The sequence below is a fragment of the Gobius niger genome (genome assembly GCF_951799975.1).
Source record: "Gobius niger genome assembly, chromosome: 2".
Lineage (NCBI taxonomy): Eukaryota > Metazoa > Chordata > Actinopteri > Gobiiformes > Gobiidae > Gobius > Gobius niger.
This window is the reverse complement of record NC_136853.1, coordinates 21,616,294-21,630,598: the sequence shown is the minus strand read 5'-3', so window position 1 is coordinate 21,630,598 and position 14,305 is coordinate 21,616,294. Positions and strand designations below refer to the sequence as shown.

The window sequence follows — 14,305 nt, the reverse complement described above, 5'->3', positions numbered from 1 at the left end:
TACACTCGCAATCTCTAACTCAATTCTCTAATGACCATCACAAGCCAGCATCACATGAAGTCAAGGAAGAGAGATTTAGGAGGGCGGCAGAGGCATGTGCAACATTAAAAGGGGGATAAAAAGATAAGGATCAACATACAGCAGTGCCCGTACATAACTGCTTTCAAGAGAACTTCAGTCTGAGATCAACTGTTGCTTAAAGGGACTATACAGAGTTGAATGTGTAGAATGAGCTCAGACCTGTTCACCACAACTGCCTCTAAAATTCTGCACTGTCTAAAAAGGTATTAATTCAGGTCTGAAGTGCCGTCATGCACGAGCTTAATATAGAAGGTGCAGTTACACGTATGACCTGAGGTGGCAGTAGGGAGTATAAAAAGGCCAACTTGCATCTAGCCCCTTTAAAGGCACACTGCGTAACATTTTAGATTTTACACAAAACGCTACTGACCATCTAGAGACAGATAATGCTGTTTTTGCAGTGTGTAATTAAATAATGGATTTGGATGAAGACCTAACCCACTTAAATCTCACATTTGGTTGTCTTTAGCCAACATCTCCATGGAGACGAGCTGGAGACGTACCCCTCCCAGTAAAGTTACTAGGGCTGGGACAAAATATCGTATCGGACTTGGATACCAATACCAAGTATCGATACTTTATCAAGTATTGCAATACTGTCAATACTTGTGCTTGGAGGCATTTATCACACACTCCAGTGACAGTTAGAGCACTTTGTTACATTTTGTGTTAATGCACTTTTCAATCTTAACACTTCAGTAAATGTCAAATGATATTCGGTTTATAAACTTTGGACACATGACTTTTTACACATTTTAAGGTAAACATGTTATTATTACATACCATATATGGACCGGATCGTGACTAAAGTGGATTGTCCCAGCCAGCCCTAAACGTTACAGTCAGGTCTTAGGAGAGGTGAGCCATTATTTAAACAAATATGGTTTGTTTGGTCAATTTTAGGCATTTTTCACCCGTGAAAACAACTACACTAAATAAAATGCGCCTTTGTTTTTTTCATTGTGTAAAATGTTACGCGGTGTGGCTTTAAAGTAAAGTTAGTGTTCAAAATCATTGGGTTCAACAAGGTTCATCAACTTTGCAATTAAGCCAGCATCCAACCATGGCCCAATGCGTTCACGTGATCGGCCCCGCGTAGTAAGCAGTGAGATATCCTGCGGTCACACCAGTCAAAATGAATAACATGTGGATACAGCGCTGACGGAAAGTTTAGAGGACACCCGGCACTTTACGAGGACACTGTGGTGCCGCTGTCCCGCTTTCATAGACCATCGGGCAGCCAAGTGCCTGACGCACAGAGCCGGAGCCGCGCGGTTATTAATCAGCCTATGCGGTAATTGGTGCAAAAATACCGTCACTCAATGAAACGAAAATCAGGTGAAGTTTTGACTTACCGACAAATGACACTGATGTGAGCGTAAAAAGCCGCTTCGCAGTTAGCATCCTGATGCAGTGGATGTGTCCGGTGTGGGCTTGAGCAGCTCCAATGACTTTGCCTTTTTCTGGACGGCCAATAATAACATCAATCTTAAAGTAGCTTAAACAAGTATGAGAGACTTAACCCACTCTACATGACATCGCTCCTTCTGCAGCATCCGACGTTCAACTGTGCGCTCACGGAGACTCCGATGTGGGACGAGCCCTTTCCCATTGCCTTCACTTGTGAGCGGACTCGAGGAGGAGGAGGAGGAGGAGGAGGAAGGCAAGGGGCGGGGGAGCAAGAACTAAATCTGCACGTATTTTCTGCTTCATAAATACGACTGGTGTTATGTCTGATTAGCTTTGTGTGTAAGCCCTTTAGAATCAGCCTATTACACTGGGTTACAAGAACATGTCAAAAATGTATCACCCCCGATAGGGTCCATGAGGAGAGGAGGAGAGGCTAAATGCCAACAACATCTTTGGTCTTTTTGTGTGACTGAGCGTACGCACAAAGACCAGACAGGTACACATCAACTCGTCTAAGCTAAAGTAAGAACATATATATATTATTATGTAAAAACGGTGGCCTGTTCCTTTAAAGTGATAGTCTGGAAGTCTAAAATGTGCAAAATCGACCACCTAGCCTTGCATTTCGATGTTAAGTATGTTATTTTTTTGTAAAGTCCCTCCTTCCCGGATCTCAGTGCCTAATCAGAGTCTAGTATCCTCCTGTGTTGACCAATGAGACGAGCTTTTCCTGTGGGGCAGCCTGTCTGGTCCAATCAGGAGGGAGGGGGAGGAGCTTGATCATTTACTTTTGAAAATACTGATCCTGCTCTCCTCATATTGCTAACTAAGAAGGGCTTCCTGGTTAAAGAAGGGGAGGAATTGTATTGTTCACTTTCAAATTTCACTCTATCTCTCACTTTCACTTTGCAAACTTGCAGACTATCACTTTAAGTTGCTTTATTTTAGTAGTCGTCATTATATATGCACAAATGCAAATTATGTTACAGCCAACCCCAGTCACCCCCTAACTGTGGACAGACCGGGCACTGGGACAGAAGACATTATAGAGACACATTTGGCCGTGGGTTAAAACATGTACCTGATTGAGCAAAACCAATGTGATTTTTGGATTCAGCACATCAATATTGTCCAGAATCACCCCACAAAACGTGGACATCAAATGTGTTGTAATAATGATTATAATGTTTTGTTTATCTGGCCACATGCCTTTCTACAGTTGGCCTATCACGTACACACAGAGACACACACAGACACACACACACAAATATGTTCTGGCACTGAGGCAATACAGATAGGAGGAAAGTGCAGAGCTACAGAAATGAAGTGCAGTGAGAATTGCAGAAGCTTTTCATGGTCATCCACACAGTATCATTAATGGTATTACCCACCTTCTTGCTTTCTACTATAAACATTCTCTAGATTCATACCAATTTTCTTCTATTTTAGTGCCATTACAATCAACTTCTGGGCTTTCGTCATATCAAACTTCAGGAGAAAATCCATACTTCGCTTAATCATGGCGGCTCGCATTGAGACGTAAATGAAACTATATGCAATTGGTGTGAAATTGCCGTCTTTAGTTTCTCGCACTCGCTCATTCACTTAATGACCAGCCCCCTATTTCCTTAATGCTTCTCCTTATCTTACGCTCCCCTTTTCCTTCCTTTGACTTATCTATTATTTTGTATAATTAAGATAAATACTTTCCATTTCTAGCCTATATGAATCTGTGTGGCATGCTCACCCTCCTCCACTTAGTGTCTGGTGGTAACAGGCTCTTCCAAACAGACCTCCATAAAGGCACCTGTTGCTGGATAGAGCATGAGCAGGTAGAGAACACTCTCACATTAGTTTTTGTCTTTTCATATAGTGAACAGACAGGTTATTAAGTCGGATCCTCCAAAGTTTGATCCAACAGATTGAAAATTACATTTGTCAGTAATAATAAAAGCAGCAATGAAACATAAGCTACTACTTTTATCATCACGCTGAAGATATTATTATTATGCTTGAGCTGCAAACGGGGCACTGCGCATTGCGTCACCGACACAGTTACGGGCAGGGATTCAAAGAAAGTCGTGTCATTGTCGAGAGGATACAAACAAAATGCAGCCACTTCAAAGTCGCTCACAGATGTGTCCAGGACTGAAACTCAGGAACTGTAGGAGAAGAGACAGTTTACAGAAATCCTTCCTGTCCTCAGCCCTGCAGATATATCATGGCAGACTCAGGAAGACTGATTAGTTTCTATGCATTTCCTTCAGAGCACAGACCCTTCCCTAAACCACTGCCCCTTCCTTGCTCAAATCCCTCCATCCCCTCCCAACAAGAAGATCTCTTATGACCGGGAACAATGCAAAGGCACTACATGATTTCCGCTTGTTTTAGTTAGCCTACCTGTTCATTGTAATCAGCCCAAGACAAACATAAAAAAGAGAAAATACATTTTGACTTTATGAAATGATACGCTACTTCCACTTTTATAATATACTCTATTCTACAGATGGACCCAGACTTGAAGGAGTGGAAGATCTTTCCTGCTTTGAGAATTAATGCCTTTTTGGTTTACAACTGACCAATTGCTGAGGAGCCCATAGCTGTGACTTGAGTATGTGCTCACTGGAATCCTACGTGTACACAGCAGTTTATGTGGTTTATAACTGACATCATACAGTAAACGCTGACTAAATATGGACATTGTTACTGTTATTGTTACTGCTACTGCGTGGCATTCTGACCAGATCTAGTCATTTTAAATAGCAGATAAGAAATCATAGTCATGCTGTAATGAGCTGGGCGGGTCCAGTGAAGATATGAAGACTTAGTTTGGCAGAGTGTAGTTCTCCTGTTGTATCAACGTCAGCACCATATTTTCTCAATAATGCAGTGATGAAACACAGGGGGAAAGTTCTTCATGACAGGAAACAGGTCTTTAGGTTTGGGTTGCACTTTGATCATAAAAACATTTCACCATATCTTTAACTTTTTTTGTTAGGCGCATTGAGTTGCCCTGTGTAGGAAATGCACGGTATAAATAAACATGCCTTGCCTTCACAAGCCAAATGTCTGACATACTTACTTCCCCAGTTGTCTGTGTTCATCTTTCTTTTACCTACAGCTTTAGAGGCCTAAAAGCTGCAAAAACACCAAAAATAAGTATAATCTGGCTAAGCTTTCCAAGGCTAAAAGCCTATTTTCACCTTCAAAAGGTACCTTCAAAGATAAGCCCCAGTGCAAAAGGAGACACAAACAGACACAGATGGACAGCTCTTAGAGCTCTCCTCATGTGCTCCTGAGGCCATGCTCACCTCCCCGTCATGCTGATGAGACCGGTAACTTCCCTTCACTCCACAAGGTCCTGACCCTTTGACCCTGTCAGCAGGGACTCAGAGTTTTAGTTACAGCCACTAGGCCTCCCCTGCAGACGTCTATACAAACAGAGATTTGCACAAGTCAAAAACATTACTGAAGGCAACTGTGTGTTACTTTACATGAAGGGCGATACTAAATACATCTCTGCTGTTGCTGCTCCTATATAAAAATGTTATGTTGCATTGGTAGGTTGCACATGGTTGAATAATCACTGGAATGTGAGTTTTATCAGACCATACAAGGACCAAGTATTTGCTTAATTTTCTGAAGCTAATCACTGTAGCCTGAAATGTTGAATTAGTGCAAAAGACTGTAAATAAATATGTGCACTTATACACGTGCTACTGGCTTCCATTATGATTTCAGCTCTTGGCGCAACACATTCATTGTGATTAGACGATGTCAAATTCAGCCTCAGTCTTCTCCGACCATAACATCTGAAACAGCAGCACAGGAGTGGATCATATGGAACCCTTTGTGATCTTGTTTACAGCTTAGAGTGGTATTATGTTGTAATATAAGACTAAAACACACCATTCCGACCAGTCCAAAGGTATCGCCCTCGGAGAGAATATTCAGTGTGTGTCTAACCTTCAGATAGTCTGCACTGCTGCACAAAGTAACCAGAGGATGATTAGGATCACAAGGTCTTTGTGCTGCCTGATTGTGTTCACTTTGCACTGGCATTAGAAACCTTAAATCTCATGTTTTGGTGCATGGGTCAGGGCCACCCCTGACCAGACCTAGTGCACCATATGAAATCATCTGGTGAGAATTACTAACTTACTGCAGCAGGGGCTGACTTGACTTATATACATCAGCTTGAATTGGCAGATAGATCCGACTTGCACTTATGTGCTTATACAGAACTGTTAATGGCTTCCATGTTGACCTACATTAAACTCAGCAGTTTCAGCACTCAATACAAAATGCTTATGTGTGTTTGGCAACAAACTGCACACACATGTGGCTTATGTGTGCAGTATGTGTTCATATACAGCGGTCTGTGTGAACCTCAGGCAAAGTTCCATTGTTAAAGGTTTCCTGTAGAAATCTAAGAAAGAAGCGGAAAGGGAGGATCACAGAGATTGACTGAAAAGTTGTTAAAATAACAATCTTAACTCATTTCGAAAACAAGATAAAACTCGGGCATATCATTTTGTAATGGTTTACAGGAGATTTTAGAGAGTTTAGAGTTTGAAAATGTGTGTTAAAGTGCCTTGTCCTTTCAATTGAACAACGAAAGCTGTCTTTGACCCATCCTTTGACACCGCTGCGAGAACCCATAAGGAGCAGCGGGCAGCAGTGGGCAGCAGTGGGTCGCAATGGGCCACAGTGGGCAGCAGCGGGCAGAAGCGGGCCGCAGCGGGCAGCAGTGGGTCGCAATGGGCCACAGTGGGCCGCAATGGGCCGCAGTGGGCCGCAGCGGGCAGCAGTGGGCCGCAGTGGGCAGCAGTGGGTCGCAGTGGGCAGCAGTGGGCAGCAGCGGGCAGCAGTGGGTCGCAGTGGGCAGTGGTGGGCAGCAGCGGGCAGCAGTGGGCCGCAGTGGGCAGCAGCGGGCCACAGTACTCCCTGGCACCGTGCCGTATAGCATTATTTTATTATTTTCATGTTTTGTCACTCAGTACAGATACCCAAGTACATTAACTTATATAATATATAAAATTATAATTCTTATTCGGGTTATTGCTAATATTGACTTGAGCTTGAGGAATAAGTGAGTACACCCCCTGGCTAAGGATCCGCCAAGAGCTAATTAGACACATTTATGCAGACATTTAGAGTCAGGTATGAGCATACCTGAAGTCCAGTCACTGAGGTGGGGTTTAAAGCTGCCCTGTCCACTGAAAACACACACTTTAAGAATTGTCTCTTGTTGAAAAGTCACCTCACTAAATCTGAGGACCCACGATCAAGAATTGTTAATTTGTGTAAAGGTAGAAAAGTCTCTAAAAGTCTCTAAAAGTCTCTAAATTCACGGTTTGAAAAAATGTCTATAATTGGAGACAGTTTGGCACTGTTGCTTCACTTGGTTTCACTTGGACTTGGCCAAGGAGTGGCCGTCCTGTAAAGATGACTCCAAGGGCACAGCGCAGAATACTCAATGAGGTAAAAAAGAACCCTAGAGTGTCAGCTACAGACTTACAGAAATCACTGGCACATGCCAACATCTCTGTTGACACGTTTACAATCCGTAAAACATTGAACAAGAATGGGGTTCATGGGAGAACGCCACTGAGGCAGTGAGGCCACTGCTGTCTTAAAGAAACATTGCTGCATGTTTGAAGTTTGCAAAAGAGCACTTGGATGCTCCTCTGCACTACTGGCAAAATATTATGTGGACTCATGAACCCAAAGTTGAACTGTTTGGGCGGAGCAAAAATGGAACAGCACACCAAAATCAAAACCCTGTGAACCACTGTGAAGTATGGAGCAGAAGATCATGGTGTGGGGCTGCTTTGTTGCCTCAGGGCCAGGAACACTTGCTCTCATCAATGAAAATGTGAATTTACAAGTTTATCAATATATTTTGCAATAAAACTTGAGGCCATCTATCCAACAGTTCAAGCTCAAAAAAGGATGGGTGATGCAACAAAAATGACCCAAAGCATAAAAGCAAATCCACTTCAGGATGTTTTCAGAAGAATTAAATACACATTCTGGAATGGCCCAGTCACAGTCCTGACCTAAACCCGAGTGAGGTGCTGTGGCACAACGTCACGAAAGCCATTCACACCGGATATCCTGGAACCTCGCTGAAATGCAACAGTCTTGGAAAGAGCAATGGTCCAAGATTCATCCTGATGGTTGTGCACAGTGGAGCACAGGCTGGCCACAGTGATGGAGGGCTCTGTCGCAGCGGCTCAGGACTAACACCTGAACAAAATTTCATTTTACAGTTGTACAATGACAAATAAAACACTTGCTTACTCTTCTATCTATGCAGAAATTATTTACCAGAAATCTGCATTTCACCAACTGCATTCAGATGACACGATGGATGTAGCAGCAGATGGAAACAAGCTTCAGACTCAGATTTAGTGGCTGTTTTCTCAAAAGGGAATTCACGGAAGGACTCTTAAAATCAATGTTGATGAAAATTAAATTAAGTCTTAATAGTCTTGGTCCCGTGATGTGTCGGCTAGTACAAACATGGAGGTGTGGAGACAGTGGTCACTGCAGAGTGAAGAGGTGATGAACTGCTCTGGGTCAGCAAACGTTCATGAAGGAAAACTTATGGAACACTTTACTACTGGAGCTAAAGTCCAGCAGTCAAACCTGAGAGTTTTCTCAACATAGCTGAAATTCTGACTAAAGAACAACCAACAGTGTGAGCTGTATGGATGGACTTGGATATAAAGTGGTCAGATACTCATTTTTCTTTCCACTGCTGCATTGTATGTTACATTTTACTAACCAGTCGGTCTCTGCTTTGTACTATTAAAAAAATGGTGTCTAAGGAGAGTACTACTAAAAGTCAACGTAAGCAAATGCCTACATTATTTATTGTTATATAGGGTACATTATATAGGTATAGCCTATAATATTTTAATAGCATGAATAATGCCCTGCATGACCAATCATGATGAGGAGAATGAATCCTGAAATGAATCCTAATGCAACAGCAACACCGCCACCTTGTGGTCTTTTAGCGAGATAAAGCGGTCAAAAAAATAACATAACATAAACGATGCCATGCGTCACATGACTGGTCTCCACGACGTAGGCTTTTTGACACGGCACACGTTTATTTAGTCATGAGTTATGATTTTAGTCTAATTTAGTTTTAGTTAGGCTACATTATGTTCTTTGATTTCTTTGGTTTAGGTGTCAACCTTTGCTTACAGGTTTTGTTCATACGTGTACATTTGTAGGCTAACCCTTTTGTTCACCAATGTCTCCCCCTTAAATGTACCTTTTACATTAATTTTGTTTACATTTTCATTGAAATTTTATCAATCTATTATTTTATTATTATTATTATTATTATTATTATTATTATTATTATTATTATTATTATTATTATTATTATTATTATTATTTTATTATTGAAAAGTATATGAATATACAGAGTATGCCAGGGGGTAACAGAATTGTACAATACAATTATTCAGTTACAAATATATTGTGGTCATACCGGTCATACCGCCTTTGCTCTGCCCGATCCCGTCAGACCTTGGAAGCTAAGCAGGGAAGGGCCCGGCAGGACTTGGATGGGAGACCGTTTGGTAACACCAGGAAGCCTAGCGAATGTAGTGAGTGAGTGGTTGGTGGTGGTCGGAGGGGCCGATGGCGCAGACTGGTTGCCTCGCTTCTGTCAGTCTACCCCAGGGCAGCTGTGGCTACAATAGTAGCTTACCACCACCGAGTATGGAGTGAACGAATAATGCAATGTAAAGCGTCTTTGAGTGTCCAGAAAAGCGCTATATAAAACCGATGCATTATTATTATTATTATTATTGTATTTTGAGCAAATACTGAGCCTTTTTGTTATCAGAACCTTCCAAAATCTTGATATATGAGAGAGGAGCACTAAAAAAATGTGCAAAGTTGGGTTTCTGCTTAGAATATTTACATTTGTGAATATAAAATTTGGATGAAAGGATAAGTAAATGAATAACAAAATAGACATCTTCATTTTTGCTTTCTGAAGAAACAAAAAATAACGTTTTCCCATTTCAATGTAAAGTCCTTGTGTAGATGTCCAATTATAAAACTACATAAGTCCTTCCAGAATTTCTTGGGGTAAAAACATGTCCAATAAAAAATGTTGTATTGTCTCTGGATGATCTCCACAAAAAGAGCAGTTCACATCAATGTCCCTTTTGAATTTAGTCAAATTAAATTATTTCAACCTTTCTTCAACAGGACTGTGATGTCACATCGCCATTGCATCATGGGATTAGCAGCAATAATAAACTGAAAGAGATTTTAAAATGTAAAATACTGTGGTTATTGTTCACATTAAAACACTACAGTGAGTTACATGTTTACCAGTAGTGACTCACGGAGTTCTTCCACTTTTGATACTGATTTTATTGTTAGTTTGTTAGTTACACCCTGTAGTTCCATCAGGTGACGCTTACTTCAGCTCATAGTCGTACACATAGACATAGACATAGACATAAAGTGTCACCTGTAGAGTGCGAGGGGGAGATATTTGGATTTAGCTGTTAATTATCCAGAGCGATTCAGGTCGATGAAATATACGGGGAATATTTCAGTTTATATTTAATATTTAAGTTTAGACAAGATTATGGTTTACATTTACTGGAAACTTACCCACGAGCCCTGAACGCAGCAGGTACGTTCAGGGCCTCCGTCAACATTGGACGTCAGCAGAGAAGCGTCCATGTTTGATCAGGAAGTGGGCTGAGACGGAATGCCGAGTCGAGCTTAGCTTCAACGGCCGTCTTGATCCGCTCGGTCACCGTCTCTCCCAGATCTCACCGTTAACCGTCAGCTGAAGTACTTACATGCAGCGGGGCTTTGTGAGCGGCCAGGGCAGTCGTTTATCTCTCATCGTGTAACAGCGCCAGCCATGACTTCTCTCGCGCAAAGGCCCTCGGGCCTCGTCCAGCGAAGGACCGAGGCCATTCGCAGCGCCGCGGCCGAGAAGGAGAGAGACTCCGACGGGGAGGAGGAGGAGGCCCGCCGCGGAGGCGAGGAGGAGGAAGACAAGGGAGACTCCAAAGAGACTAGGCTCACTCTGATGGAGGAAGTGCTGCTGCTGGGCCTCAAGGACCGAGAGGTGAGACACAGATACGACACAGCGTTAGCATTGCTCTGATGCTGTTTGTTTTTTGATAAATAACACATATAAACGTTGAATACAGTGTGTGAGACATGCTCTGGGTGTTGTACATGTGCAGCACACACACACACACACACACACACACACTCTCTCCTGGTGTACACTCTGGAAAAGTACACACATAAAGGACTGGCGGATTGTTGTTTTTCTTGCTGTTACATTTTTACTCTGCATCAAAGTACTTTTTAGTCGATTTTTTAAAATGTATAAATATGCACTACTGTGTTAAAGGGCACGTACTGTCAGACAGACTTCTTTACATGACACTCTTCTTGACAAATTGTCAGGAGCAACGTCAACTCTGTTCAACCTGGAAGTAAGACAGGTTTTAAGCAGCGTAACACGTCAGCAAGCTAATAAGCCCGGGTGATTTCTGTCTCTCTGCAGGGCTACACGTCTTTCTGGAATGACTGTATTTCCTCAGGACTAAGAGGATGTATGCTGGTTGAACTGGCCTTAAGGGGCCGGCTACAGCTAGAAGCCTGCGGAGTGAGGAGAAAAGGCTTGCTCTCAAGAAAGGTATGATTTTTCGTCCAAAAAGTCTGAAGGAGCAGCTTGTATTCTGTCCTGCGCCCTGTGAAAGTAGACACCATGTTAGTTTGCTGAACCAGTTATTCAACGGGAGTCCTGTGGAAATGTATATTTTCTGTGAAGCCGTAATCCTAGTTTTTGCTTTTGTTTATTGAAGGTAATCTGTAAATCAGATGCCCCGACTGGAGATGTGCTTCTAGACGAGGCCTTGAAGCACATAAAAGATACCCAGCCTCCGGAGAGCGTCCAAAGCTGGATAGAATTACTCAGTGGTGAGATAACGCTGTCATACTTTGGCCACGCAGCTACAGGTCCCTGTTAAAGTTTTGATGGTGGTTCTTTTGTGTTCTTCAGGAGAGACCTGGAATCCACTGAAGCTGCACTATCAGCTTAGAAATGTCAGAGAACGGCTTGCAAAGAACCTTGTTGAAAAAGGTGTTTTAACTACAGAGAAACAAAATTTTCTTCTTTTTGACATGACGACACACCCGCTCACCAACAGTCCAATTAAACAGGTACAATACAGATTTTTTTTTAAATAAGTTCATTTATTTGTTAATCACCTGCAATAATATTTTTCGCTATTTTCTTTCAGCGCCTTGTGAAAAAAGTTCAAGAGTCTGTCCTGGAGAAGTGGGTGAACGATCCACACCGGATGGACAAGCGTGTTCTGGCCCTGATCCTCCTCGCCCACTTCTCTGACGTCCTGGAGAACGCCTTTGCCCCACTCCAAGACGAACAATATGAGCTGGCCATGAAGAGGGTGCACTCTCTGATAGACCTGGAAGCCGAGAAGGAGAGCACCAAGCCCAATGCCAATGAACTGATGTGGGCTGTGGTGGCTGCGTTCACGAAATGAAAGCTGCCTCTTCGGAGGACTGGAAGATCTGGATTTATGGTCTTTGTTATATTTAATTGGTTGAAGGACTTTCATTCAATGAGACAGACTTCACATAATAAGACAATCTATTTTTTGGTTGGGGAGCCTGTTTGTACATCTATTCTGGATGATATTATGGTGGTAGTCCATGCTCACCCAGTGTAATCTGATTGGTGGTGGGCTTCGCCGAGTAACATTTGGTTTGTTTGAACAGTCTCTGAAAAAAAAAAGACCAACGACTGGCTGCTTTATTACAACGTTATCTTGCCACTCCAGGGCTGGATATGATCAAAAACATCACGGCATCATATAGACCGGCAAGCCTCTTTATGATAGAAAGACAAAAGCAAGTGGCAGCAGTGGTCATGGTGGATATGAAGACTAACATGGGGCCAAGTTTCCCTTTAATACTAAGGAAACATTGTATCTCTTTTATAACAGTGTCTCTCCACACTATTGCACAGTGCATTCTTTCACAGAGATATTATGAAAGGATAAAAGGCTAATGCCTGGTTAGGACTATTGCAGCTCGTCTGTTTCCATTGGTTCATTCCATATTGTGTAGAGAAAGTCCATGCTTACAAGAAAACAGAATATATATTTGATTAGATTTCTCCATCAATAATGCCCTTTTCTCCTCGTTAACTCGTGTCACAGAACACCCCGTGGACTGAACATGAGGAGTTCCCTTTTGATTTGACCAAAAATGAGAATCAACATTGGATTTAACACATGTTTGTTTTTTTCAGTTTTTAGAGTCTTTTCAAAACGTTCAGAATGTTACTAGTCTTTAATTTTAAGTTCTTTTTTTTGTGTTTTGCAAATCAGCGTTTGAGTTAGTCCTCATTTTGTCCACTATTTTGCACATGGAGCAGTCGGCTTGTCAAGTATGAGATAAAATAACTTTAATATTTATTGGTCAGTTACCACATAAAGATAAGGTCGGCCATGGTAAAAAAAAATAAAGCGTATCAGCTCTTAAGAATTTGAATGCATCGACGACCTATTCCAAGATGCAAACACCACTTTTTCATATTTGATATTTGAGCCGACTGAGATTATTCCCTCATAAGAAGTCGCTCACAGAGGCCGGTTACTAAAGCGAAGCTAAATGCTACTTAATGGGAATCAGTGCAGCCATTCAGAATAGTTACACTATGTTTGTGTGATAACCTCCAGACATCAAAGAGTTAATTCCATTTTCTTATCACTACGTTGAGAACACATGTTTTCCAAGTAGCACTTTCTTGCTCACACCTCTGTGAAATGAAATACGTTTTCTGGCGTCAAATAGAGATCTATCTTATAACAGAGGGGCTAACTTGGTTCTGAAAGTTTATTTTCGAGTCTGTATTTGCAGTGTCAGAGTTTAGTTATGAAGGCTTGTGTCATTTGTGTTAATAATTTGGAGGGTTAATTTGGCCCCTCAAAGAAATCCATTAGACTGAAGAAGCTCCCTCATGTGCAAACCATTGCAACGTGATCAGAAGTACTGTAGTGCGAAACTGGAGCAAAACTTATTTGGCTTAACAGTTGTGGGTTATGAATGACAGCACACCACAGTTTATGATTAAGTTATGTATTATTTTTGACAAAGAAAAACTGGTGCCACCTGTTTACAGCAAGAGGCTTGCATGCTTTTGGTCGAGAGGGCTGAGGTACAGAGGGCGTATGTAGCGAAAGAGAATATGTAATTATTAGTCATTTTATGTGTATGATCAAATGAAAATCAATGAAAGGGATCTTTTCCTCTATCCTCTATAATTCTGTATGCTTTTATATTACCACAGAAAATAAAGTAAGGATTCTTTAAGTGCCTGAATTCAGCACCGTGGACTTGTCATTTTTATGCATAATCCTGACAGTGGCTACGTTTACATGCAGAGTCAGACCACAGATCTGATCACTATCTGAGTAGCCTAATACACTTTGCTTCCAACAGCTGGTTGGTTTAGCCTGCTGCACATTTGGTAGATCATTGCCGGTTTGCCATGGATTGTGCCGTGGACCTTTGAGTTAGCCTGTGCTATGAGGGGGATCGCTGTGTCGTCACACCCGAGGCACTGGTGGGCAATACAAATGTATTAAATAGATATTAATAGTTCTATGGTGGGTCAAAATATCGTTCACAGACAGAGATGTGCATCTGTGAAAAGATCTGATTTAAATAAACAGCTGTTCAGCTGTTTGCCCACCAGTCACCAACACATAAT

General features: G+C 41.9%; 2 protein-coding genes across 2 annotated transcripts in view; one reads left to right on the top strand and one right to left on the bottom strand.

The window, feature by feature from the left end:
- The window catches only part of itga1 (integrin, alpha 1), a 41,187-nt gene extending 39,490 nt beyond the window's left edge, over positions 1-1,697 (bottom strand). The window contains exon 1 of the mRNA XM_079551352.1: positions 1,437-1,697. Coding sequence (XP_079407478.1) covers positions 1,437-1,485 — 49 coding nt within the window. The 5' untranslated portion in view covers positions 1,486-1,697. The remainder of the gene's footprint in view (positions 1-1,436) is intronic.
- An 8,497-nt stretch (positions 1,698-10,194) lies between these two features.
- Positions 10,195-13,910, top strand: LOC306982233 (Golgi phosphoprotein 3-like). The gene is made up of 5 exons (XM_079582096.1): positions 10,195-10,618; positions 11,069-11,200; positions 11,370-11,484; positions 11,567-11,727; positions 11,808-13,910. The coding sequence occupies exons 1-5, from the start codon at positions 10,409-10,411 to the stop codon at positions 12,069-12,071; spliced, it is 882 nt and encodes a 293-aa protein (XP_079438222.1). The 5' UTR covers positions 10,195-10,408; the 3' UTR covers positions 12,072-13,910.
- The last annotated feature ends 395 nt before the right edge of the window (positions 13,911-14,305 follow it).